The sequence below is a fragment of the Chinchilla lanigera genome, unplaced genomic scaffold (assembly GCF_000276665.1).
Source record: "Chinchilla lanigera isolate Chin_1 unplaced genomic scaffold, ChiLan1.0 scaffold00042, whole genome shotgun sequence".
NCBI lineage: Eukaryota > Metazoa > Chordata > Mammalia > Rodentia > Chinchillidae > Chinchilla > Chinchilla lanigera.
In genome coordinates, this window is record NW_004955443.1 from 5,703,425 (window position 1) to 5,727,941 (window position 24,517).

At 37.3% G+C, this 24,517-nt stretch overlaps 1 protein-coding gene and 1 long non-coding RNA gene across 3 annotated transcripts in view; one reads left to right on the forward strand and one right to left on the reverse strand.

The window, feature by feature from the left end:
- Slc30a9 (solute carrier family 30 (zinc transporter), member 9) overlaps positions 1-12,764 on the reverse strand; it is a 74,817-nt gene extending 62,053 nt beyond the window's left edge. Inside the window, exons 1-2 of the mRNA XM_005391923.2 lie at positions 12,536-12,764; positions 2,870-3,037 (exon numbers count right to left, since the gene is read on the reverse strand). Of these exons, the coding sequence (XP_005391980.1) occupies positions 2,870-3,037; positions 12,536-12,647 (280 nt within the window). The 5' untranslated portion in view covers positions 12,648-12,764. The remainder of the gene's footprint in view (positions 1-2,869; positions 3,038-12,535) is intronic.
- An 84-nt stretch (positions 12,765-12,848) lies between these two features.
- Positions 12,849-20,100, forward strand: LOC102009555. Of its 2 annotated transcripts, none has more exons than XR_001235476.1 (2): positions 12,849-12,996; positions 19,977-20,100. It is a non-coding gene; the product is annotated as an uncharacterized LOC102009555 (long non-coding RNA). The 2 variants fall into 2 exon arrangements; XR_262177.2 differs by having other exon boundaries at positions 12,859-13,403.
- Positions 20,101-24,517: the final 4,417 nt, after the last annotated feature.

Sequence of the window (24,517 nt, forward strand, 5' to 3'; positions counted from 1 at the left end):
GCAGAAAATTACAGTATTAAAGACCGGGTGGCGGGGGAGGACTACTTTAGTTTGAGGATTTAAAAAATCTCTGTGCAAACCTGACATTTAAACTAAAACTTTAAATGGGCAAGGTGGCTCACACCTGTAATCCTAGCAGTCTGGGAGGCTGAGGTAGGTGGATTGCAAGTGCAAGCCCAACCTAGGCACTTGCACAACTTAGGACTCTGTCTCAAAATCTCAAACAGGGGTGGGAATGTTTCTTAGTGTATAGGCCCTGAGATCAATTCCCATAAAACAAAGATATGAATAATTAGGAAGGGCCAGCCATATGAATAGGGGCACCTAGAGCAAAGGTCTCACAACAAGAATCAGCTAAGAGATCAGCTTGGCTGAAACAATGAGCAAGTAACAGAATAACAGAAGAAAATGGATGTGAATACCAACTCTCATTAGGTACATACAGTTGAGAAGTTGTCCAAAACCAATCATTATCATCTCATTAAAATGGACTCTTAGATATTTCTAATTATAGAAATCAATGAAATCATTTATACTGCCTGATGCAATAACCAGCAATTGTCCTTTACCTTCTCTTCTATCTTCTAGATGCAACTACCATATCCTAATTGTTCAGCTTCTAAATCTCGATTTCATCTCCTCCCCTAAAAAGGGGTTACCATCAGCACAGTCCCTAGACCTTCATGGGATGACCACTTTTAGTCTCCTTTGCAATGTTAGTTATTCCTCACACCAATACCTATTTTTCTTCATGTCCCTAATTTGATACCACTTCTTTAAGGAAATCCTTCCTAACTACTCAAGACTCACGTGTCCCTCCCACATGCTCCTGCAATACATTGAATTTCCCCATCCCAGTACTTACCGTAAAATATTTTTTTTCTTACTTTTCTGCTTTAGTAATGGAGACTATTCTCATGTATTGCTATATTAAATTAATCAATAAGCAAATAAAGGACTTTCCTTTAATGCTGCATACAGACTAGATACCCTGAACAAACCTTCTTAATGGTGGCACTAATGAGGAGGGGGATTCGAAGAGGACAAAAACAAAGTGAAAGTAGGTCCTCTACAGACTAAAAGCACAGAAAACCAGCTTTTGCCCTAATGATTTCTGTTGACGCTTGTATTTTTTGAGCTTCTATCTCCACAGAGGCAAAGGACATGAGAAACCAGAGAACTGGGCTAACTCCTTCTCAAGATGGGGACTGACACAGGAGGTATCCAGAAAATAACGCTACAGACAAGGTGTAACTGTGAACTGTAAACAAATGACAATCACAGAAGAGAACAGTAAGGAAAAAGACCTGCCTCTGCTTTGGTGGTAAGTAGCAAGGAAGAAAAAAGCCACTTCCCTGAAAATCCTAGGGCAAGTCAACCTTCACACAGTATGCAGTGTGAATTCGTGCCAGCAATGCAGTCTCAAATATCTAAAGCAGAGAATTTGATTTAATATGGTCCCAAGCTGTGTTCCCACTAGCTAACAGAAGTAAAAGCAAATCCTTTAGGCAAAAACACATCCTCAATCCAGATAAACATCAGTTTCAAGACAGAAAAACTGCATGAAAAAACAACCAACTCGCAGTTACAGCATCATTTGTGAGAAAGAAAGAGAAGAGAAAGATATATAGTGAGAACCAAAAAGAATTCCAGTCACAAAATATAAAAAATATATTTAATGTTTCTATAGTAATTTTTAAAAGTTTGAATATATAAGCAAAGAATTAGAGACCAACCAAGGAAAGATGAAAACTTTTCTTGAAATGAAATACGTAACAATTGAAATTAAAAATCCAACATACACAACCAGTCAGCAGAACAGAAGAAATGGGTGATCTAGGTATACCTGAGGAAATATTTTAGAAGATAAACCAGGAAGGTAAAGAAAAATAGAAAATATGATAGATTTAGTTTACAGACACGGAAAACAGAGATGATCTAACATATTCCTAAACTGGAGTTCCAAAGAAAGGTAACAGGCAGCAGAAAGAGTATCTGAAGACATGACAGCAGAGAACTGTACATTTCCAGAGTTACAGAGAAGTACCAATCCTCAGATACCAAGAATCCCAACAAATCTCAAGCAGGAAAAATACAAAGAAATACGTATTCAGACACTACATAGTAAAACTGTCATTTATACACACACACACAAATTTCTGAAATCAAAGGTCATGAAATTTTTAAAACAAATAGAAAAGATATAACAACAAAGGCAGAATGAAATAGTGAAAGTCAAAATCCACTGGAATAACACCTTAAATGTGCCTTTGCCACAAAAGATCCTTCTTTTGTGGATATAAAGAAACTTCTATAGGTCTCACATATATAAGACAGAAAGATCACAGAAATAAAAAAGTGCTTAACAAAGATTTTGGATAAATCTCGGGAAAAGAACAGAATAGATACAAAACATTAGCCAACAGATAGATAATATGTAAGTTGAGAGAGCGTGATCAGAGCTAAAAAGCACTCCCAGTTTTCTGTAGTTTTCAAAAGGAAAGTAAACATCAATAATCACCTTTTAGACTTTGAAGTACAGACATAGAACAGACAAATTCCAAACAAGTGTGTCTCAGTGTGTATGGAGAACAGGGGATAACAGAATTTTTAAAAATCTTAAAGCAAAAAAATGACATAACTACACATACAATTAAGAGTAAATAAAATAGTATGAACTTTAAGCCAGTATATCAAATTTTTAAGTGGATAAATCTTACAAAAAATAAAACTCATTTAAAGAAATTAAATCAGCAATTTAATAGGCCTACAAAGAAAACATCAGTCTAGTTTTATCAAATACAAGTAATTTTTACACAAAACATTCAAGTGCATACATTAAAAAGATTTGAAAAGGATTTATACATACCTGTTTCACCAAAAGTGGGTACTTTTTCTACTCTGAGAGTTTGTGATTCCTGCCCTTCCTTTTGGATATTTGTAGAGTATAACTTTACTTGGCTCAGTGCACAAATGTGTGGGTGACGATAGGGAACCATGTACGCAAAGTTTCCAAATGTCACTAAATTCTGCCATTCTAAAAGAAAAAAAAGGATTATTTTAATTTCAAACCAATTCCCAGCTGCACAATTAAGAAGCCACCTTCTTCTGAGGGTATTTCCCTAGGTGCACAAAGACCACATTTTCTAAAGAAAAAGTTCAGACAGTATTTCAATTATTTTCTATTTTATAAATTTATACAGAAACTTTTAACAATACATGAAATCAAACAAAATATTCATATTAGTCTGTTATTTTGAAAAGTGTCTGGTATATACCATAGTCTTTATTTGGGATACTGGTGACATGCTAAAATTAATTTTGGCATAAAGTATTTTTCAAAAGCTAGGCGTGGGGGGCACACGTCTGTAGTCCCAGCACTCAGGAGGCTGAGGCAGGAGGATTGTTGCGAGTTCAAGACCAGCCTGGGCTACAAAGTGAGCTCAAGGCCAGCCTGAACTGCATAGCGAGACCCTGTCTCAAAAAGAAAAAAAAAAAAAAAAAAAAAATGTATTTTTCAGAATAAAGGAATTAGGCTGGAGAAGGTAAGGAGGCCTTCCTACTCAAAAATTATCCTGTGTCCTCTTTTTACTAGCTGGAGATCTGTTTCTCTTTCATCTCACAATCAGTAAGTGAATTATATTAATCAGTCATTCATACTGTCACTGATTTTTTATCAGATAATTTGATCAACATTTGGTGAGATGTCTCCATATGGGCAAATTCTAAGTGAGCAAAGAATAGGACACGAATTAGAAGCACTTGGGCACTGCAGCTGGGATGACGAAAGGCTTTGTAGGGCTGTAACACAGAAAGAAAATATATTCTACAATTTCACTGAAGTGACAGAAAAGTAAACCTGTCTCTACTCTGTGACCCTCTTTCTCTTTTGTTTTTATATGAGTACTTAGAATCTCCCTTTTGAAAGAACGCAAAAACTCGGTATAGATAAAATTCGTATGTTGTAACATTTTAGATGAAATGAAAATCATCATTATAAATAATCCACTTTCCCCAAGAGTTAAAGATTGAGCAGGTGAAATTTTTCTAACAGCTTAATAATGATCTAAAGTTGTTGATTTATGTGTGTACATACAGATATATATCTTCTGAAATAAGGAAAATATTTTTTAATGGTTCAGAGGATTCATCAGGAACATGTTACTGTGAATGTTGAAGATAATTTGAAGAGCATGGGAAGAAATCAGACAAGTAGTCACTCAAATTTTAGACTTGGAATATTTTCTTGGAAAATTTCTTGACATCAACTTATTCTTTTACTTAAAAAAAAATTATTCAAGGTTTAAGGTCCAGTATATTAGTCATCTGCTTTTTTTTTTTTTTTTTTTGGAGACAAGGTCTTGCTATGTAGTTCAAGCTGTCCTTGAACTTGTGGCAATCCTTCTGCCTCAGCCTCTTGAATCTATTTCTTAAAGGCTGAGTAATGACGATTTAAGAATAGAAGATTCCTGCACACTACGATATGTAAACTGCTAGCAAAGTTAGTGAAATAGAGGCAAAGGCAATTCTTGTAAGAAGCTTACGCACCAGAAAAGCATCTTCTTCAATGCGCAGCTAATGTCATCTTTTCAGCCCTATTAAAAATATCTTTTGTAATTATTATCTAAGAAGGGCAATTTGCCACCAACATTTTTTTAACCTACTGATGAAACATTTTTGCAGTTTGTGATAGGGTGTCTAAAGAGGAATTATTCTGGTCTAAAAATCCTCAGAAGAGGACTTGTTCCTATGACTTGATGTTATTAGGTTTTTGCAAGGTTCTCATTAGTTTTTAAGGTATCTGATTACAGAAAAGTTTGAACATATGCCAAGATAGAAAAACAGTACAATAAACTCCCACATACTTATTGTCTACTTTCAACAATTACCAACTCATGGTCAATCTTGTTTCATCTTTACTTATATCAGTATCTTCACACAAGTATAATAATTTGAAGCAAATCTCAAACATAATTTCATTCATGGCTATGTTAATATGCATGTCTAAAACATAAGAACTTGAACAAAAATCTCACCACCATCACAGTTTTTAAGTCCCTCAACATCACACATATTCAATTTCAAATTTTCAGTTGTTACAAATATAATTTTTTAGTTTCTATGTGAACAGATGCAAATAAAGGTGCACACAATTGTGACTGAGATGTCTTTTAAGTCTCTTTTAAGTTATAGAATGTCTTTTTTTTTTTTTCCATTGGTGGTGATCAAACCCAGCGCCTTACACATGCTAGGTAAGCACCCTACCACTGAGCTAAAACTGTTTCCCAGAATGTCTTTTTTAACTGCATTTTTAATATTGAACAAACCAGGTTGTTTGTACTGAGCTTTTGTCCTAAATTCTGATCAAATTTTCATGATTTTTAACCTGTTCTTCTATGTGTCCCATAAACAGATAAAAGCTTCTTCTAAATTCAGGTTTATGATGACAACATTGTTTAAATGCTGATGAGACTCTCACAATATGAGCTGGGAATGTAGCTCAGTGGCAAAGCACTTGACTAGCATTCTTCAGGTCCTGGGTTTGATCCCTAGCACCATCTATAAGAAAGTTCTGGTTGTGACTTTGTGATGATGGAGTGTCTACTGCTGTTCAATGCCTAGAACCAGGTATTTATTAGGTGGTTACAAAACCATGACATCTTAATTTTCTCATGTCTTCACCTACTAGAACACTTCCTCCAAGAGACAATTCCTCTCTATTTAGTTACCCCAGAGTATAGGGTAACTATAGTTACCCCAGAGTATATTGTTATATATAACAATAAATGCTTTCATTCTTCCCCTTTATTGACCAGTTCTCAAAATAGTAAGTTCATTACCAACTATTCTACACTGGTGACACAGTTTTGGTTTGTGTGTATAGCACTAGTTTCAGGCTGAGGATGTAGCTTAGTGGTACAACAGCTTGCTAGCATACACAAGGTCCTAAATTCAATCCCCAGGATTGGGGGGGAAATCTTTACAATTTCATGTATTTAAACATTATTTGATAGAATATTTCAATCCATTTCAGTTATTGTCCCAAATAATATTCAAATTGTTCCATTTTTAACCAGTAGGGGTCTCCTCAAATCTTTCTGTCCTAGCAATCTTGGATAGCTCTCTTGCTATTAGGAAAAGGCTTCAATTTTTAACTTGTAGAATTCAGGTATCAGCAACTTTAAAATATATGTTTGGCATTAATACAAGGCTGAAAATTGATCATACCCTAAAAACTATGTAAGACCACATCTGATTAAATAAAACAAAACCATACTTAATACCACATAGCGGTACAAATATTAGCTGAATTACTGAATTCATTAATTCTAGTAGGTAGAATATAGAAAAATATATTACTCAATATCAATACCCTTTCTTCAAAGTAAAATCTAAAACAAGATGCACAGAAAATATTAATCTTTAGTTTGACACTGTTCTCCTGAGCTGGCCAAAGACTTGTGCTACATATTTAAAGGATATTTTTTTCATCAAGACTGCTGAGTTACTCATATTAGTCTAGTCACAATAAGCATCAGGGCCGGGGATATAGCTCGGTGGCACAACTGCCTGCCTGGCAAGCACGAGGTCCTGAGTTTGATTTCCGGTACAAAAAAAAAAATCATCAGTGTAGTCAAAACACATCTCTGCTTTTATTTTACTGCAGTTCGATTCCCAGTTAAAAAAAAAAAATAATCATCAGTGTAGTCAAAATGTCTCTGCTTTTATTTTACTGCTTTCACCTCTGTATCTTCTAATAACCATAGCTACTGATCACCAATTCTCTCTCTCTACTCTAGTTTGTCACCTCCCACTTACTCTGGTTTTCAAGGAAAATCTGACATTCATATTTAGACTATAAGAAACAATAAAAAGAAACTCCCTTTCCCCATGCAAAGATACAATTCAATCTACTACATATGTTGCTTCTGTAATAACAATAACTAAAAAAAAAGACTCCTTGTGGTTTGGGTTTATTTCTGGCTAATTTCAGGACCAAAGTCAAACTTGTATTCTAAGTCTTCCACATGACATCTCCTTACCTAAGAGAGTATTTCAGGAGTTTTTCCCCAAAAATTTCTAAAGCACTGACATATAAAAATTAACAGTCACGATACTTATTTTTAAAGCTCTTATTAAGTACGACTTTAAAATACAAAACCATATAGAACACAAAGACTACTCTTCACGGTATGACTTACCACAATAAAAAACAGAAACAAATATGCCCTGAGAAGAATGATTAAGTTACTAAAGGGTTCCACATTTTCATTAAGTATTTATTAAAAACTAAACTTTTAATAAAAAGGAAATGGGCTGGGGATGTAGCTCAGTGATGGGTTCACTCCCCAGGCTGGAAAGACAGGGTTCAGGAGGTTTCTACAGGGAAGAAGGACTGCACTGGTTGTTAGAGTCCAGATGATGTATGTTATGAGTTGGCAGAATTTCACCTGTGTCTAGAGATGTTGCCTAGACTGAGATTAAGGACAGAGGACTAATTAATCTGGCAGAAGAATGTTCAAGGCAATCACATGTTGAGGTGGTGGCATGGCTATTGTTGGGGGCTTTTAGCCAGATTTATGTTGAGAATCACAAGCAAAACGCCCAGCATGATGATTTAAAATGTTGTGAGTTAGGCCAGAAAGGAAGCTCTAATAAAGCTGTGGATTGCAAAGATAGAGCTGAGGAGAGGGGCTGGGGATTTAGCTCAGTGGCACAGCGCCTGCCTGGCAAGCGTGAGGTCATGAGTTCAATTCCTGGTACTGGAAAAAAGAAAAGAAAGAAAAAGAGTTGAGGAGATCTGGATTGCTGAAACGGAACAGGAGAATATAAAAGATGGTTCGAGGGCACCACACGAAGCAAGTCTCCATCTACCCTTTGCAGCCTCAAACCTGCAAAGATGAAAGGCTTTACTTTGAGGAGAAAGCTTCAGAGCTCCATGTTCCAGAACGGTGGCAGCACAAGGTTCCAGAATTGCAGCAGCATAAGGGGCTGTTGGGAACTGAGAGAGGTTGTTAGGAGCTGGTAAAAGCTATTGGGTACTGTTAGAAGCTGTAAGGAGCTGTTAATTCTGTTGGAGGACCTTGTCGTACTGGCTTTCCAGATGAACTCAGCTGTTCCCATAATCTAAGGAGCTCGGGACCTCGTTGTCACTGAGAATGGCTTCAGTTCACTTTAGGGGGAGCTCTAGTCTTCACTTTGAGCATCGCTTCCCGGCTCTGGAGGGGAAGATGGTGCACTGTTCAGTCTCCTGGAGAAGCTTGTGTTGGCTTTCCTGATGGGAACTTGGCTGTCCTGATCATTGGAGGAGCTTGGGACCTCACCGTTGCTGAAGATGGCTGTGGTACTTTTCAGGGGAAATTTGGTTCTTATTTTGAGCACTGCTTCCTTGCTCCAGTGTAGATCCCTCAGCCTGCTAGCACAGATCCTTCATCCCGCTGGCACAAACTATCTAGCTACCATCACTGACCTTTGGGCCTTCCCAGCACAGATCATGAAACAGGCCTGCACGAGATACTGTCATTGGCTCCAGCTGGACGTATGGGAGGCACTGTTATGGGCTCCAAGTCTTCAGCTGAACTCATGCAAGACACTGCCATGGGATCCAGCTGGATTCTTTGGTCTTTAGTGTGTGGACAGATTTCCTGTACTCTCTTGTTTATGATTCTTTGGGTGACTATTATAAATAATCTTGTAAAATATGTGTCCTGTATTGTACTTTTCCCCTTGCAAAAACCCCCAAACCACATGAACTGTCAATTTTATACTCTAGAACGCATCTCAAATCCATCTATTTTTCTCAAACTCCATTGCTAACTATCATGGCCTTAATACAACCATGTTTGTCTCACTAACTGTAATAACCCCCTAATGATCTTATCAACAGTCTACCTTCAAACCCATTCTCCACACAGTAGTCACGCTGGATTTTTAAAACTTGTCTTTTGTTTTTAAACCTACAGCCTAAAAGGCTCTACGAACTCTTAAACTTCATTTCATCCCACTAAACTTTACCTCAACCACAGTAACTTCCTTTCTGCTCCAGACTACTATTCCTTTTCTCTGCTCCCTCAGGATTGCTCTTTACCCCACACCTTCTTCACCTGGCTTGCATCTCCTTTACACCCTGACAGTCCTTGTATCTAACACTCACCCCAGAAAAACTGAAGGTCAGCACATCTTGGCTTCTTTCTAATAGCACTTCTTTCTAAATAGCACTTCTTGGCTTCTTTCTAATCCATCATCACTTCTTTCTTTCACAGCCCTTTAGGTATATTTTCTTATTCTGGGTATCTGTGCAATAAAGGTGGAAACTCTGTAGGTCTTTAACTGTAAATGCCCCCGGTTATTAAAAGAAATTGGGACAAGTGACCTCTGCTGGCGGATAAAAGTTAAATTCTCAGTCTACTCACGATAATAAATGCTAGATTAGAGATAGGAATAATATACAAAGGTTTAATTTCTATTTGTTACTTTAAAATTATACTTTTAATAAATTCAGATTCAAGCAAAACCATGTATCTGTCAATATGGTATGAAGTATTCCAAGAAGCACCCTCTCATCTCCAATTTTTGTCAAATGAGGCAAAGGATAAATATATGAAAAAATAAATATGTGCTTTATGTAATGTGAAAGGAATTTTTTTTTAAAAAAGGACATGTTTACTATGGACACATATTTTTATATTTAGAAATACATGTTCTTTGTAGATTTCTTGAAAAATAGTTAATTAAAAACGTTTAGAGAAACTCACTGGTAATATAGTGTATTACTGTTTTTTCTATAGTTTTACATAACAGCAAATTTTCCCATGTCACTATTCTTCTAAATTATATTTCAAAAAACAAAGGCTGCATATATTACAAACCCTAATAAATCACTAATAGTTTCTAACTGTTAACTGTAACTAACTACCAAATTATTACTATATAAATGAACTCATGTACAATTTTAACATGTATCTGATTATTTATGAAGTAAATCCTTTGGAGAATTGTTAGATCAGAGGCCATAAACTTTTAAAGTTCTTTTTTTACAAACAATAACTTCTCAAAATACTGTTGAACATACCACTATGTTCCCAATCAGTAGTAAGAGAGTTCCTGTTTTCCTGTAGCTTCAACACAGTATCATAATTATGAAATCTTAGTCAATACAAGATAGATAGTAATAAAATCCTTCAAATTTGTATGCCCACACTCTTTAGTGAGTACAGTTTGCATTGTTATTGGCCACTGAAACTTCTTTATGTACTCCTTTTTCATTTCCTTGTCATTTTCCTACTAGAATGTACACTGGTCTGTGAAGCTTCATTACAAATCAGGGATACTAAATCTATACCTACACTGTTCAATCGTCACTATATATTGAGCACCTGAAGTGTGGTTAGTCCAAACTGAGATGTGCTGTAAGTGTAAAATACACACTGGATTTTGGACTTTGTAGGCTTAATACAAAAAGGGAAGGCACTATAGCTCAATAATTTTTAAAATGTATGTTGAAATATTTTTAATATATTGGGTAAAGCATTCAAGTTAATTTAATCTACTTTTTTTTCTCCCAGTACTGGGAATTGAACCTGGGTATCACCCTTTATTTATTTATTTATTTTTTATTTAACTGTTGTTGAATACTATTTTCCTTTTTGTTCAGTGCTAGGGATTGAACTCAGAGCCTTCACACTGACCTACTTTTCAGCTTAGTTTATCCTACTCTACCCTATAGAAGGCGTCTCACTAAGTCTTTAAATTTCCCAGGCTGGCTCAAATTTGCAATCCTCCTGCCTCAGCCTCCCAGTTTTTTCTTGCACTTAAAGGTGTTTCTCATTTTTTAAGTATTCGACTAATGCAAATGTATCCCTTAAAAGCCTTTCCTAGCCACACAAACATTTCAGCAGCAAAAAACAAAATTTTACTTTTTTAAAAAGAAAACTGTTTTTGGATTTTTTTTTTTGCCAATAATTCTTTTCTTTTCACGTGCATTCAGTTCAAGTAGTACTCTTTCTTTAGTTTTCACATTTTACCAAAATCATGGTTGCCTTTCAAAAACATGTTTCAGTACTCTTGAATGAAATTTCCACAAAATTCTTTTTCTAATCCAGTAAGTGTTTCTAAACCTGAAAACACATTTTAATTTCTTTAAACATTCGAAATAACTTTGCAATGTCATTCTGACTGGTAAGACAGGTAATTATTACCTGTATTTCAAAAAAGCAAGACAAAAAGCATATAATTTTGACATAATGATGGCTATGGAGAAGAGGGATTACAAATTACACCTTCAACTCCTTTTACCCATGTTTAAAGGACAGTTTAAATTTAACAGATACTATATGTACTTTCAGTGTAAAATGCCAAAATTGCTTGGTTCACAGAAGCAATTATATTAAAAACTGTACTTGGGTATTTTGGAGTACAATAGATAAGTAGGTGGCTCATTCTATTCACAAGAGAACAGGTACTGCCGATACGGGCAAATTCGACAATTACACTTTTCTATCACTACCCAAAAGCCCCAAGAACAGTGATGTTAAAATAAATTCATTTGAAATGTTAAGAACCAGCTTTTAAATTTATTGTAAATAAAACATACAAAATGCTATGATTTATTTGCACAGATAAGTCACTACAGTTACTTAAAACTTTGAATAACTGAAATTTCCAACTTCTATAGGAAGGTCAAAAACATGCTATAAGTTTTTCAATCATGAATTTTGAAGGTATGTTTCTGTAAATATTCTGCATTCTCAAAAAGCTGGGGGATTAGATTAAAGGTGGACTGTGTTTTCTCCTTCAAGGTTTCTATCCATTCTTGGTAAACGTGTCAAGGTACAGCAAAGACGTAGGTTAAACTGATTATAATGTATAGGCTCAACGTTATTTGGGGACCTCTCGAACAATTTAAACTTGAGTCAGAAAAGAGTATTTTAAGAGGGATCAAAGTCTCATCAACCACCTCTTTTCTGGTTTACAGCTCTAGTAGATATTTTTTCATCAGGTATTGTTCAGTGGAACTTAACTGTTTTTCGGTCCAAAATTGGGTTCATTCAATGACTGTGAGATGCCCTCAACTTCTTAGGAAAAATCCTTCAGTTGTGTGATAATTCCCAGTTTTCTTTCGGGAAATTTAAGAAAACAAGTTCGGAGTACGAAAACTGAAAGAACGTCTCAGTGAAAAGTGCTAAATGAAGGCGAGTCAGGGAGCTCACAATACCCTGAAACTGCGGAATCCGCCATTTCCAACTGTCGGGAGGACTATCACGGACACAACGCTCAAGCTCACACAACGCTTCGTCTGGAACAAAGTGGTCGGCTTCAGGGGGACCCCGCCCTCCAGCTGCCCACAAATTCCCGGGGGTGCTGTGCTAGAGCCGCAGGCAAGGCCAAGATCAGACACGCTAGTTAGGACCCTTGAGAGTTGGGTGGGCTGACCTTAAAAGCGGAGACCATAAAGGAAGACTGTGGGGTTGGGGAAGGGATGCCCAGGAACGGCGCGGAGCTTCCGCGGAACCAGCGGCCGGCGTAGGACACTCACCCTGGCGGTCGCTGGAGCCGCGGGCCGCTACCCTGCAGCTCAAACGAAGCCGGCACAGAAAAGACCAGCTACATCTGTGGGCCGCAGTGGCGGCGGCCAAGCCCGGCAACATCCTTGCGGGGCAGAGGCCCCCACTTGGACACCGGCACCTGCCTCCGCGTCGCCGCCGGCACCAAATGACTCCATAGACTGAACACAAGCAAATACTGACGTCTGCCCCGCCAGGGGCGGCTTCAGCGACCCGGAAATTGCAATATCATTTAGCGACGCCCTCCCTGGGAGTAGCGGAAGTGACGTAAACGACATGCGCGAATCTCGCGTCTTCCTGAGCCAACCCCGCGTTCGTCGGAGGGCGTGGCATCGGAGCGTGAGGGATCTCACGTATCTTGGTCTCTGTCCTGAGTTTTCATACCTGTAGTTTTGCTCTTTCCGGGAAATTGGAAATTGGATCTTAACCGCCAGTAAGTTCCTGGGAGAAACGAGCTGGAGGCCCTGCGCCTACGCCTTTCGTTTTTCTACAACGCGTGGGCTACCGTATTGGAAATGGGAAGAAGGGTGGGAAGAACCCAGTGTTCTAAATCGGTTTGCCACGAGATAACCTCAAGTCGAGGCTAACAAGTGGTCAGAACTCTCCAACCCCGCGGTACCTCGTTCTCCTTTTAATACCATAGTGAAGCCAGTACCATGGACGCAGGGACACCCTTCGAAATCTCCTGATTGCAATTCTGGACCTCAGATTCTTGTTTGTAATACATAAAAATTAGAAATGTTTTAATGTACCTGTTACGTTAGGGGTAAACGAAGGTGTAGTGATTTCGAAATAGTCTGGTCCCAAGGACAAAGAAACCGGAACAATGTTCACTGCAAGGTGACAAGCTCTTTCAGGTCTCTGCTCACTCAAAATAGGCCTTTTCTGATTACGTTAACTATAATTGGATGGTCATTACTTACCTCGTTGCTTTGTGTACTTCTTTTCAAAACGCTTACTGTTATTTGAAAGTATCTATGTACCTTTTTTTGTTTGTCTCCCATAGTAGAAAATAAGCATGATGATTTTGGAAGCTGTTTTTACATTGCTGTATCCAACAGGCTAAAACAATGCCTAACACAAATGAATTAATTGAATGCAGTGAATGGTGATTTTAAAGTTGTTTAACTTTGTTACTACAAAATAACTGTTTCAAGTTGAAATTAATATGCTTCTGGAGTTTGGTTTTGTTTTTGAGACAGGGTCTTGCTACATGTTTCAGGCCGGCCTTGAACTCACTATGTAGCTCGGGCTGGCCTCGAACTTGCAGTGATCCTCCAGCCTCAGCCTCCCGAGTGCTGAAATTACAGGTGTGTGCCATAAGGCCAGGCAGTACATTTCTAATTTTAAGAGAATCAAGTCTTTTATATTGGGATAAGTATAATCAGATGAGTGAATAAATTATCACAAAAATGATAAGCAGATTTAACAAATTAACTTTATGATACAACATGTAAAAGCTTAACTCAGTATTCTAGTAAATGTATGTATTATCTGTTAATCTTTAGGAGCAATTATTTCTAAACAAAACTAACCTAATGTTTTGTAGTCTTAAAGTAGTTCTGGTTTCAACTATCTTTCTAATTTCTTATCCTAGAGAACTATGTATCTTTTGTAGTAAGAAACATTTTTTTCAGATACATTTTGTGCAAGATTTTTAATTTTAATAATAGTCACATGATGTGTAGAGCATAATGCTGGTGCATAGTAATTCCTACCCTTCTTTTTCTTGGGATAGTTGAGGTGTAACTTGATTTAGACACTTAATTTTTCAAAACTTCCAGTAGCCTTGATTTTCCAAAGAAGTTTAAAGAACAAAATGTTATGTTACCTTATTTAACTCTCCACAATATGTATCACATAACAGAGGCTCAACAGACTTGGATTTAAATAGTATTGTGGTTGTCTTGTTTACATCTGCACATTATCATATATTTGTCTTGGCAAATAGTCTTCAAATTTTCCTGAAGTGCTAAAAATTAAGTAATGTCAATTTGGAATTGACTAGGTGAATTTTCTTTGACTGGATTCTTGAGAGAAATCTCATTCTTACTAAGGGAGAGTTTACTTTTATGCTCCCTTGAGACATAGTCGGCAGCTGTCTATGTACTAGAAAGATAAGATTTCAGTGTTGCAGAGGTCATAGAGCTTTTTTCTATTGGAAGAGACAGAAATTTAGAGATAAACATAGATAATGTCATGTAGAGATAGGAGTAGTAATATTGATTATTTACTGATTGCATGGCCCTCTGTGAACATTGTGTCATTCATAACATTTTAAATTCTAGATGGAAAAACTAAAACACAAAGATCTTGGTCTTATGTATCATTGTTTACTTTCTAAGTTGGTGGGTACTGTCCTTTGGAGAAAAAAAAAAAACTATTTCAAAAGACTTGAATGGCAATGTGGCTCTCACTTTTCTGGAATGTGGGTGAGGAGTGAACCTTTCTCCACATTTTTTACATGATTTTATGTGAGATCAACATGACTTTAGATTGTTTGGGTTTCACTAGAATTTGTGATACAAATAGATTCCTAAATATAGGAAATATGAGATCAGGTAGATGGAAATAAAAGTAGGAGAGAGGTGAAGTGTCATTTGATGAATCCCATATACCATAAATCCTGCGAAGTTTTCCATTAATGCTGAAATTCTAATACTTTTGGAAACTTCTGAAATTGAGCCAGGTGGGGCTGGGGATATAGCTCAGTGGCACAGCACCTGCCTGGCAAGTATGTGGTCATGAATTCAATTCCCAGTACCAAAAAAAAAAAAAAAAAAGATACCTAAAAAAAGGTCATATAAAATTGAGCCAGCTATCCTTGATTTCATCCTATCTATAGCTTTGCAAAAATGGTGATTCTGAGCATTAAAGTTGGCAGGTTATCTGGAAAACTGACTTAGATAACCCACTACAAAATAAAGCAAGTGGCTCTGTCCTAAGGCTTCCAAGAACACAAGTTTATGAACACAAAACAAGCATGGAAATATACACCCATAACCTGAGGCAGAAAGACTGAAAATATGAGCCTCGCCTGGGAAAATTTAGCAAGATTCTGTCACAAAATAAATTTTAAAATAGCTAGGGATATAGTTCAATACGAATGCCCTAGATTCAATCCCCACCCACAGTAACACAACTAAAAATAATTTAATTTTAAAAAATGTGAACACATATTTGTTGTCACATTCTTTTTGCTTGTAGAATCGGAAGGATGGAACTTGTCCACCTAAACACTTTTTTAAAAAATGGATTAAACATGTTGAAAAAGAGAATCATCTGGCCATGCGCAAGATTTTCACTATGCTATACAAGCATAGTCAGAAGTGGTTCTGCACATGTTTTACATATACAAGTGAATTTGTGAATAAGCAAAAGAAGTTAAACATGGCTTTGTTATGGTTTCACACCAGGTTACTAATCTTCACCTCAATTTTTCAGGAAAGTTGAAGATTTTTGTCCCCATTTCCTTCAGCAAAATGTGACAGAACATGGAATCAGACACAGAGCCTCTGACTCCAAATCTCTGTATATGTTTGTCTTTTTTTTTGTTGTTGTTGTTTTTTCTCTGGTATCAGGAACCGAACTCACGACCTTGCGCTTGCCAAGCAGGTGCTTTGCCGCTGAGCTAAATCCCCAGCCCTCTGTATATGTTTGAATGAGTGTTCTGAAAGAAAGCAAAGACAAGAGGTAGGTTATTCTTAAGTGTTTTCACCCAAATATTAGTCTAGGAAGTTGCTTGAGGATTTTCTTGGTCATGGTTATTATGTAAAATAGCTATGTGATACACCACTACCACTAAGTTTTACTCTGCCATTTTCATCCAAGAAATAAAGGGAGGATGATTTTCTAACAATGACCATATTCCTGGGCTCTCGTTTTCTTAATCAACTTTTCTAAGCTATTCCAATTGTCTTAGCCACTTTTTCATTCCTGGAACAAAATATTTGACACCTACAAATTAAAGGAAGAAAAGTTTATTCTGGCTCTCAGTTTCAGTCCATGGTTGGCTGGCAACAAGGCAGAAACAACATGGTGAAATACTTCCAACACACAATGGCGTAGGACAAACATTCCCATTCCAAAAAGGAGAAATAGGGAGTTAGAAAGGAATTGGACCAAATCAAGACTGAAATCCAGGAGGTGAAACATTAAATCCTATAGCTCCATGTCCAGCAGGTTGTGCCAAGATGTGAACTCCAAAGGGGTTGGGTGGCACTGCCCCTACAGTACTGCTGGTTGCAGCCCTCATAACCTTGCTTGAGCTGGTTTCACTAACTGCCTGTAGCTTTCTTCAGCAGATGGTCCACATTCCTAAAATCTCCAACTTCCTGGGGTCTCCACTTTTGGCTTCACTCTCACGGCTTCATGCAATACCTTCTCAGGAGCACACTGCTTGACCTCCCAGGTCTGCAATCTGGGTGGAAGCTTCAGTGACTCCATAACTTTTGCATTCTGCATGCCTGTGTGTTATGGTTTGTGTCTGAGTGTCCCCCCAAAGCCTCATGCAGTCATGGGGCAGGCTTTTAGAGTTTGATTGATTATGGGTGTGAGATCTACATCTACCCTGGGGTGGATAGTTTGCATATATAAGGGAGAGGGAGAGGCTTCTTGCCGCCATTCCTCCCTGCTGTGTGCGTGTTGCTTTTGCTGTGTTCTGCCGCCATGAGCTATAGCCCTCTGCCATGTGCCACTCTGCCTTGTAACCTGCCAAGTATGGACTGAAACCTCCACAAACTGTAAGCAAAATAAACATTTTCTTCCTTAATTTTGGGTGTCAGGTATGTTTGTCCCAGCAATGAGAAAAAAGTAACCAAGACACTGTGAAACCAGCACCACATGGATGATGTCAGGGTCCTCTGCCAGCTTGAGCAGTAGCCAGGCTCCCTTGAAACACACATGGAAGAGACCTGTAGTGACTGGATGGTTAGGCGCTATGAAACAAATCCCAAAGAACCAATTCCCTGGGCAGCCTTTTTGAGCAGGGGTCCCAGGAGCTCTCTTCTCAAGTGAAAGCTTTACAGTTTTGTACCCTTGAGCCTATGGAAGGGTGATGCTTGGTGATTTCTGAGATGCCTTCAAACCATCTTTCCTATTGTTCAGGGGCAAAGTACTTGGCTTCTGTCTTACTTTTCTCTTGTTCCTGAGATAAAATACCTGATGCCCAAAATTAAAGGGGAAAATTTACTTAGCTCACAGTTTGTAGAGATTTCATTCCATAATCATCTGGCTCCAAGGCAGGGTGGCATATGACAGAGGGGCAACAGTTCATGGCAGCAGAAGATAGCAAAAGCAACAAGAGAGGGAGAGAGAGAGACAAGCCTCTTTCTGTCCCTTCTACTGTAGCCAGTCTGCCGGGATTAGGGTAGTACAAATCCAATCAGTGGATTGATCCAGCAATCACTCACCCTTAATCCCAGCACTGCACTAAAAGTCAATCACACTCTAGATTCAGCCTCTGAAAAAGTCCTATGACCACATGAGGCTTTGGGAGGGACATCTAGACACAAACCATAACAGCTTTTTAATGCTAATCTTTTCAGCAACCCTATTTTCCATGCCCCCAACTTTGCAGGCACGTCCTTCCAATATCTGTTTTACTCACTTTCCCACCAAAGACACCCACAGTTTAAAGGAAAAGTGGTTTATTTTGGCTCACAATTTCAGTCTACAGCTGGCTAAATTCAAGAGAGAAATGGCATGGTGAAAGGCCATCGTGGAAGAAAGCTGTTTGACACATAACAACCATGAAGTAGAGGAGCTACAGAGAATATATTTTTCCAGGCTACCCTCCCAGTAACCCACTCTAGCCAGGCCCTGCCTCCTAACAGCATATTCAGCTACTGAACTCATCACTGATGAATCCACTGATGACATCAATGATGTCTCCACTGATGAGTGTAGTGCCTTATGATCCAGTCATCTTCCAAACACATGAGACATTGGGGGCACATTTATAATACCTTCTCCTGCAATTCACCAAGTAAGGTGAACATTACATACACGTGTATGTGTATGTTTTTTTCCCTAAAACACACACACACACACACACACACACACACACACACACTTCCTTTCTTCAGAGGTTAGTGAACAAGATTGGGTTAGTGAATAACATTTATTACTGTTGGGGAAATGGAGTTATTAAATACTCCTGGAAGCAAGAGAAACAGAACTGTTAGATAACATTTATCCTTGAGAGAAACAAGCTTGGGATGGAATATGGAGACCTGGTAATTTTAGAGAGGGAAGCATTTATAAAGTCAGTACCCTCCCCAGAGCCCCAGGTGAAGATATCAAGAGAAATTCTTTAAGATGTGATTTTTTTGTTGAGATATACACAGTAGACAAACTCTTAAGGTCACAACTCTAGAACTTCCACTAGTGAACAAAACTATGAAACCAGTACCGAGCATTGACAGTTTCCTTGAAGCCACCTCTTTTTAGTTACTCTTTCCTACCAGAAAATGTTCCTTTAATCCTGCTTCTAGTAATATAGATTAATTTTGCCTGTTTGGAAAACTTATGTCTATGATTACATGCTATGTACTCTTTTGGTTGCTTCTTTATCCCAACACTGCATTTGTGGGATTCATCTACATTGGTTGTGTTCTTGTTGCTAAATAGAATTCCACTTTGTGAACATCCCACAATTTATACATTTTATTGTTGACAAACATTTGGGTGCTTTCCATTTGGAGACTATCTGTATTTATTAATATAAATAAATTATATTGGACATATGTATGTATTTCTGATGAATAGATTCCCTGGGACTGAAATTACAGGGTATGCAACTTCCAGCTTTAGGAGTTACTGACAATTTTCCAAAGAGCTTGTACCAATACACACTTCCAGCAACAGTGCTTGAAAGTTTTGTTTGTTCACAGCTGCATCAGTGCCGGGCGTGTTGGCACACACCTGTAATCCCAGCACTTAGGAGGCTGAGACAGGAGGATCTTTGTGAGATTGAGGCCACCCTGGGCAACAAAGTGAGCTCAAGGCCAGCCTGAACTGTACAGTGAGACCCTGTCTCAAAAAGACAACAAAGACAAACAAACAAAAAAACAAAAAACAACTGCATCACCATTTGATATATTTTTTATTTTGATCATTATAATAAATATGGAGTCGTAGGGCATTATGATTTTTAATTTGCACCTCTTTGACAATAAATGGAACTGGATGCTTTTTCAAAAATATGCAAATGACATTTAGATGACCTCCTCATATCCTATTCAAGATTCTTGCTTACCTCTCTTTTATGTATTTTTCATATTTATTTTTATGAACTGTTGGACATACGGGTTAGAAATACATTTTCTTCCTCTGGATAGTCTTGATGAAAAGTAGTGCTTAATGTTAAATTATTAATTTTTTTAATGTTAATATCTTTTCTCATCTTTTTAGGAAAGTTTTATCTGTTACATGGTGTCTTCAAGTTTGGGGTGTCTTCAAGAAAAGAAGATTCTCCATTCTACACTCAGATGTTTGTTTAACCATTAAACTTGTTGGTCTGCTCCTGCACCGTGAATTTGGAGGGGTTTTTGAGCACTGGGGAAAGATGGGACTACGCAGAATTCCTGGGTTACATAGATTATGCACATAATCTGATCCTACAGAGCTCAAAATTAGGATCACAGAGAAAAAAGTAGATGGAAGCCTATAGTCTTGCTATGAAACATACCCAAGAGGTATGTATATATCAAAAGAATCTAGTGGTTCACCCTTACCAGCTGGAGTAAGCTGGCAAGGTGCAAGTCTCACAAGAGCTGTAAAGTGTAAGGGACGCTTGAGGTTGCATTTGAACTCAGTGAGGCTGTTGGGATCCTTATTAACAGTGACCTAGACAATCATAGCATGATGAAACTAGAAATCAATGGCAAAAGATACCGCAGAAAATATGCAAATATATGTAAATTGAACCATACACTCTTGATCAATCTGTGAGTTACTGAAGAAATTAAGAAAAAAGATAGTTCCTAGAATTAAATGATAATGTCAGTACAGCGTTCCAGAACTTATGGGACACAATAAAAGCAGTCCTACAAGGGAAATAAATGCCCACGCTAAAAAAAAAAAAGAGTAAGTCCAAATAAATAACCTAATTCTTGCATGGTAAGAACAACAACAGTCTTAATTCCAAAGCCAGTACAAGGAAGGAAATTATGAAGATCAGAGCAGAAATAAATGAAATTGAGACTAAAAAAAAAAAAAAATACAAAAAATCAATGAATTAAAGAGCTGATTTTTCAAAAGAATAAACAAAATAAACATACCCTTAGCCAACCTTACCTAAAAAACAAACAAAAACCAACAAAAGGAAAGACCCAAATCAATGCAATTAAAAATGAAGAAAATGAAGTCATAATGAACACTGCCAAAATTCAGAAGATAATAGCAACTCCTTTGCAAATCTGTATACCAATAAATTGGAGAATTCAGAAGACAGGAATATATTCCTAGATTCATATGAATTACCAAAACTGAAGCAAGAAGACAGAAAACTTCTGATAATTGAAGAAGTAATTTTTAAAAACTACCAAAAAGGAAAAACCCAGATGAATTTACCACTGAATTCTATAAGAACTTCAATGAAGAACCAATACCATTACTCCTGAAGCTCTTTAAAAATTGAAAGGGAAAGAGTGTTCCCCAAGTCATTCCTAGAAGCTACATTACCCTGATTCCAAAAGCAAACAAGAAGCCAACCAAAAAAAAAAAAAAAAACCAAAATAAAAAACCCAAAGGGCTGAGCATAAATTTACTGAGCATAAATTTACTGAGCATAAATGCAAAAATCTTCAACAAGATAATGACAAATGGAATACAGTAAATGATCAAAAAGATCGTACATCATGACCAAGTAGGATTCATCCCAAGGATGCAAGATAGTTCAGCATCGGGGCTGGGGATTTAGCTCAGCGGCAAAAGCGCCTGCCTGGCAAGCGCAAGGTCGTGAGTTCGGTTCCTGGTACCGGAGAAAAACCACAAAAAAAAAAAAAAAAAAAAGATCAGCATCTGCAAATCAATAAATATAATACATCATATAAACAGGACAAAAATCACATGATGATTTTATGTTGGTAGACACATAAAAAGCCTTTGACAAAATCCAGCATCCATTAGTGATTTTTAAAAAAGAACACTGAAGAAGATAGATATAGAGGAACTTTATTTCAATCTGGTAATATCCAAAGCCATTTGTGACAAATTTGCAGCTAACATCAACTAAATTTGCAACCAACATCAACTAAATGTGGCAAAACTAAACTTTCCCTCTAAAATCAGGAACAAGGTAAGGATGTCCACTGTTGGCACTCCTCTTCCACATAGTACTTAAAATATTAGCAAGAGCAATCAGGAAAGAAAAATAAATAAAAAGGATGTATCAGTCAGTGCTTACTAGAGAGACAGACAATGCAAGATACACAAATATATTACAAGATTGGCTTACAGTGGCCACCCACAGACTCATACATGGAAGAGTGTGAAAGGTCTGCATGCTGAAGAGCCAAAGGATCCAATCAAAGGATTGAAGCTCAGTGTACTGTCCCGCACAAGTCCATATCAGGAGGCCAAAGGGTCAGTGATGGAAGCCAGGAGATGACATCTGAGGTGAAGGCGAAGAGTGGATCTCCTATGAAGCAGAAGCAAGCCTTCCTTGCTTCCCTTTTATACAACTCAAGCAACAAGTCACCCTAGGATGGGTCTTCTGTCCTCAGTAAATCCCCTCAGCCACACCCCAAACTATGCTGAGCCAATTTAATTTGGCATTTCTTACTCAAATTGACACAATCAGTTAACTATCACAAGTGATAGGTATAGGAAAGGAAGAAGTCAAATTATTATTTGCAGATGACATGATCCTCTACACAGAAGACTCAAAAATTTCACCCAAAGACTCCTAGAATTAATAACCAAATTCAGCAAGGTAGCACAATACAAAATCAACACAAAAATCAATAGCATTCCTGTACACCAATAAAGAACTTACTGAGAAAGAAATTAGGAAAAAATACCCTTTACAACAACACCAAGAAAATTAGATACTTAGAAATTAACTTCAGTAAGGAAATGAAAGACCTTCACTAAGGAAATGAAAGACCTCCACAATGAAAACTACAGTACCCAGAAAATGAAATTGAAGATGGAAAGATATCTACTGTCCCTGGGAACCAACATTGTCGAAATGGTATACAATATTCTGCAATATATATATATATATATATATATATATATGATGTAATCCCAATCAAAATACCAACAGCATACTTCACAGACTGGCGAAAACAATCCTAAACTTCATGTGAAACCAGAAGAGACCTAGAATAGCGAAAGCAATCCTGAGTAACAAGAGCAAAGCAGGAGACATCACAATCCTGGACCTGACAATATATTACAAAGCTACTGTGAGTAAAAGCAGCATGGTATTGACACAAAAACAGACAATGATCAATGGAAAAAATAGAGGATGCAGAAATAACTCCAGGCACATTCAGCTACCTGATCTTTGACAAAAGTGCTAAAAATATATGCTAGAGGAAAGATAGTCTGTTTAATAAATGATGCTGGGAAAACTGGCTAATCACAGGTAGAAGGTTAAGTCCAAACCCATATCTCTCAGCATGTACTAAACTAAAATCAAAACTGATGAAGGATCTAAATGTGAAAATAAAGACACAACATGATGTAACATAAAATAGATAAGACTCTTGAAATCATAGATGTAGGCAAGGACTTTCTGAACAAAACACCAGTGGCACAGGAAATAGTACCAAGAATAAGCAAAATGAATTCATATCAAATTAAAAAGCTTCCACAGAGCATAGACAACTAACAAATTAAAAAGACAATCTACAGAATGGGAAACAATTTTGCCTGTTATTCCTCAGGCAGAGGACTAATACCTAGAATATATAAAGAACTCAAAAAAATTAGACTCCCCAGAATTAAAGACCCAATCAAAAGATGGGCAAGTGAAATGAATAGACACTTCTCAGAGGAAGCACAGATGGCCAATAAATACATGAAGTTTTCAGCTTTTTTTTTTTTTTTTTTGCGTACCAGGAATTGAACTCAGAACCTTGGCTAGCCAGGAAGGCTCTTATGCCTCTGAGCTGTATCCCTGGCCTCAGGCCAATAAATACATGAAGAATGTTAAACAGCACTGACTATTAAAGGAATGCAAATTAAAATAACACTGAGATTTTACCTTACCCCAGACAGAATAGCTGTCATCAAGAAATCAAATATTAACAAATGTTGGCAAGGCTTCAAGGGGAAAGGAACCCTTCCACATTGTTGGTAGAAATGTAAACTAGTAAACCCACTATGAAAATCAGTATGGAGATTCCACTAAAATCTAAAACTAGAAATTCCATCTGACCCAGATATTCTCCTTCTAGGTATTTTCCTGAGAGTTAGAGACATCATATTACAGTGATACATTGATATTCATGTTTATAGCAGCACAATTCATAATAGCTAAATCTTTAAAGTGTCCTATATGTCCATCAACAGATGAATAAAGAAAATGGGCTATTTATACACAGTGGAGCACTACTCTGCCATAAAGAAAGATAAATTTGTGTCACTTGTAGGAAAATGGATGCACCTTAAGCGAAATAAATCAAACACACAAGGTTAAATATCACATGGCTTTGCTTATATGAGAAACTTAAAAATATAAACAAATGGAAAATAAAGGATAGATAATAACAAATAGGGAGATTGATCTTTCTCACATGAGAAGGAGATTAAACATGAAGGGAAGTGGAGAAGGAATGGGAAGAAATTTTTAAGAGTTAAGATGTGTCATGTACAAGTCCTGACTCCCCATAAAGAATGTAGTCATTATGTGTTAGAAACAAGTACTAGTAAAAAATGAAAACTGAAAAAAATAAACAATGAGCTCTATTAACCACAAAGACCCACAGAAAGGAGATGGC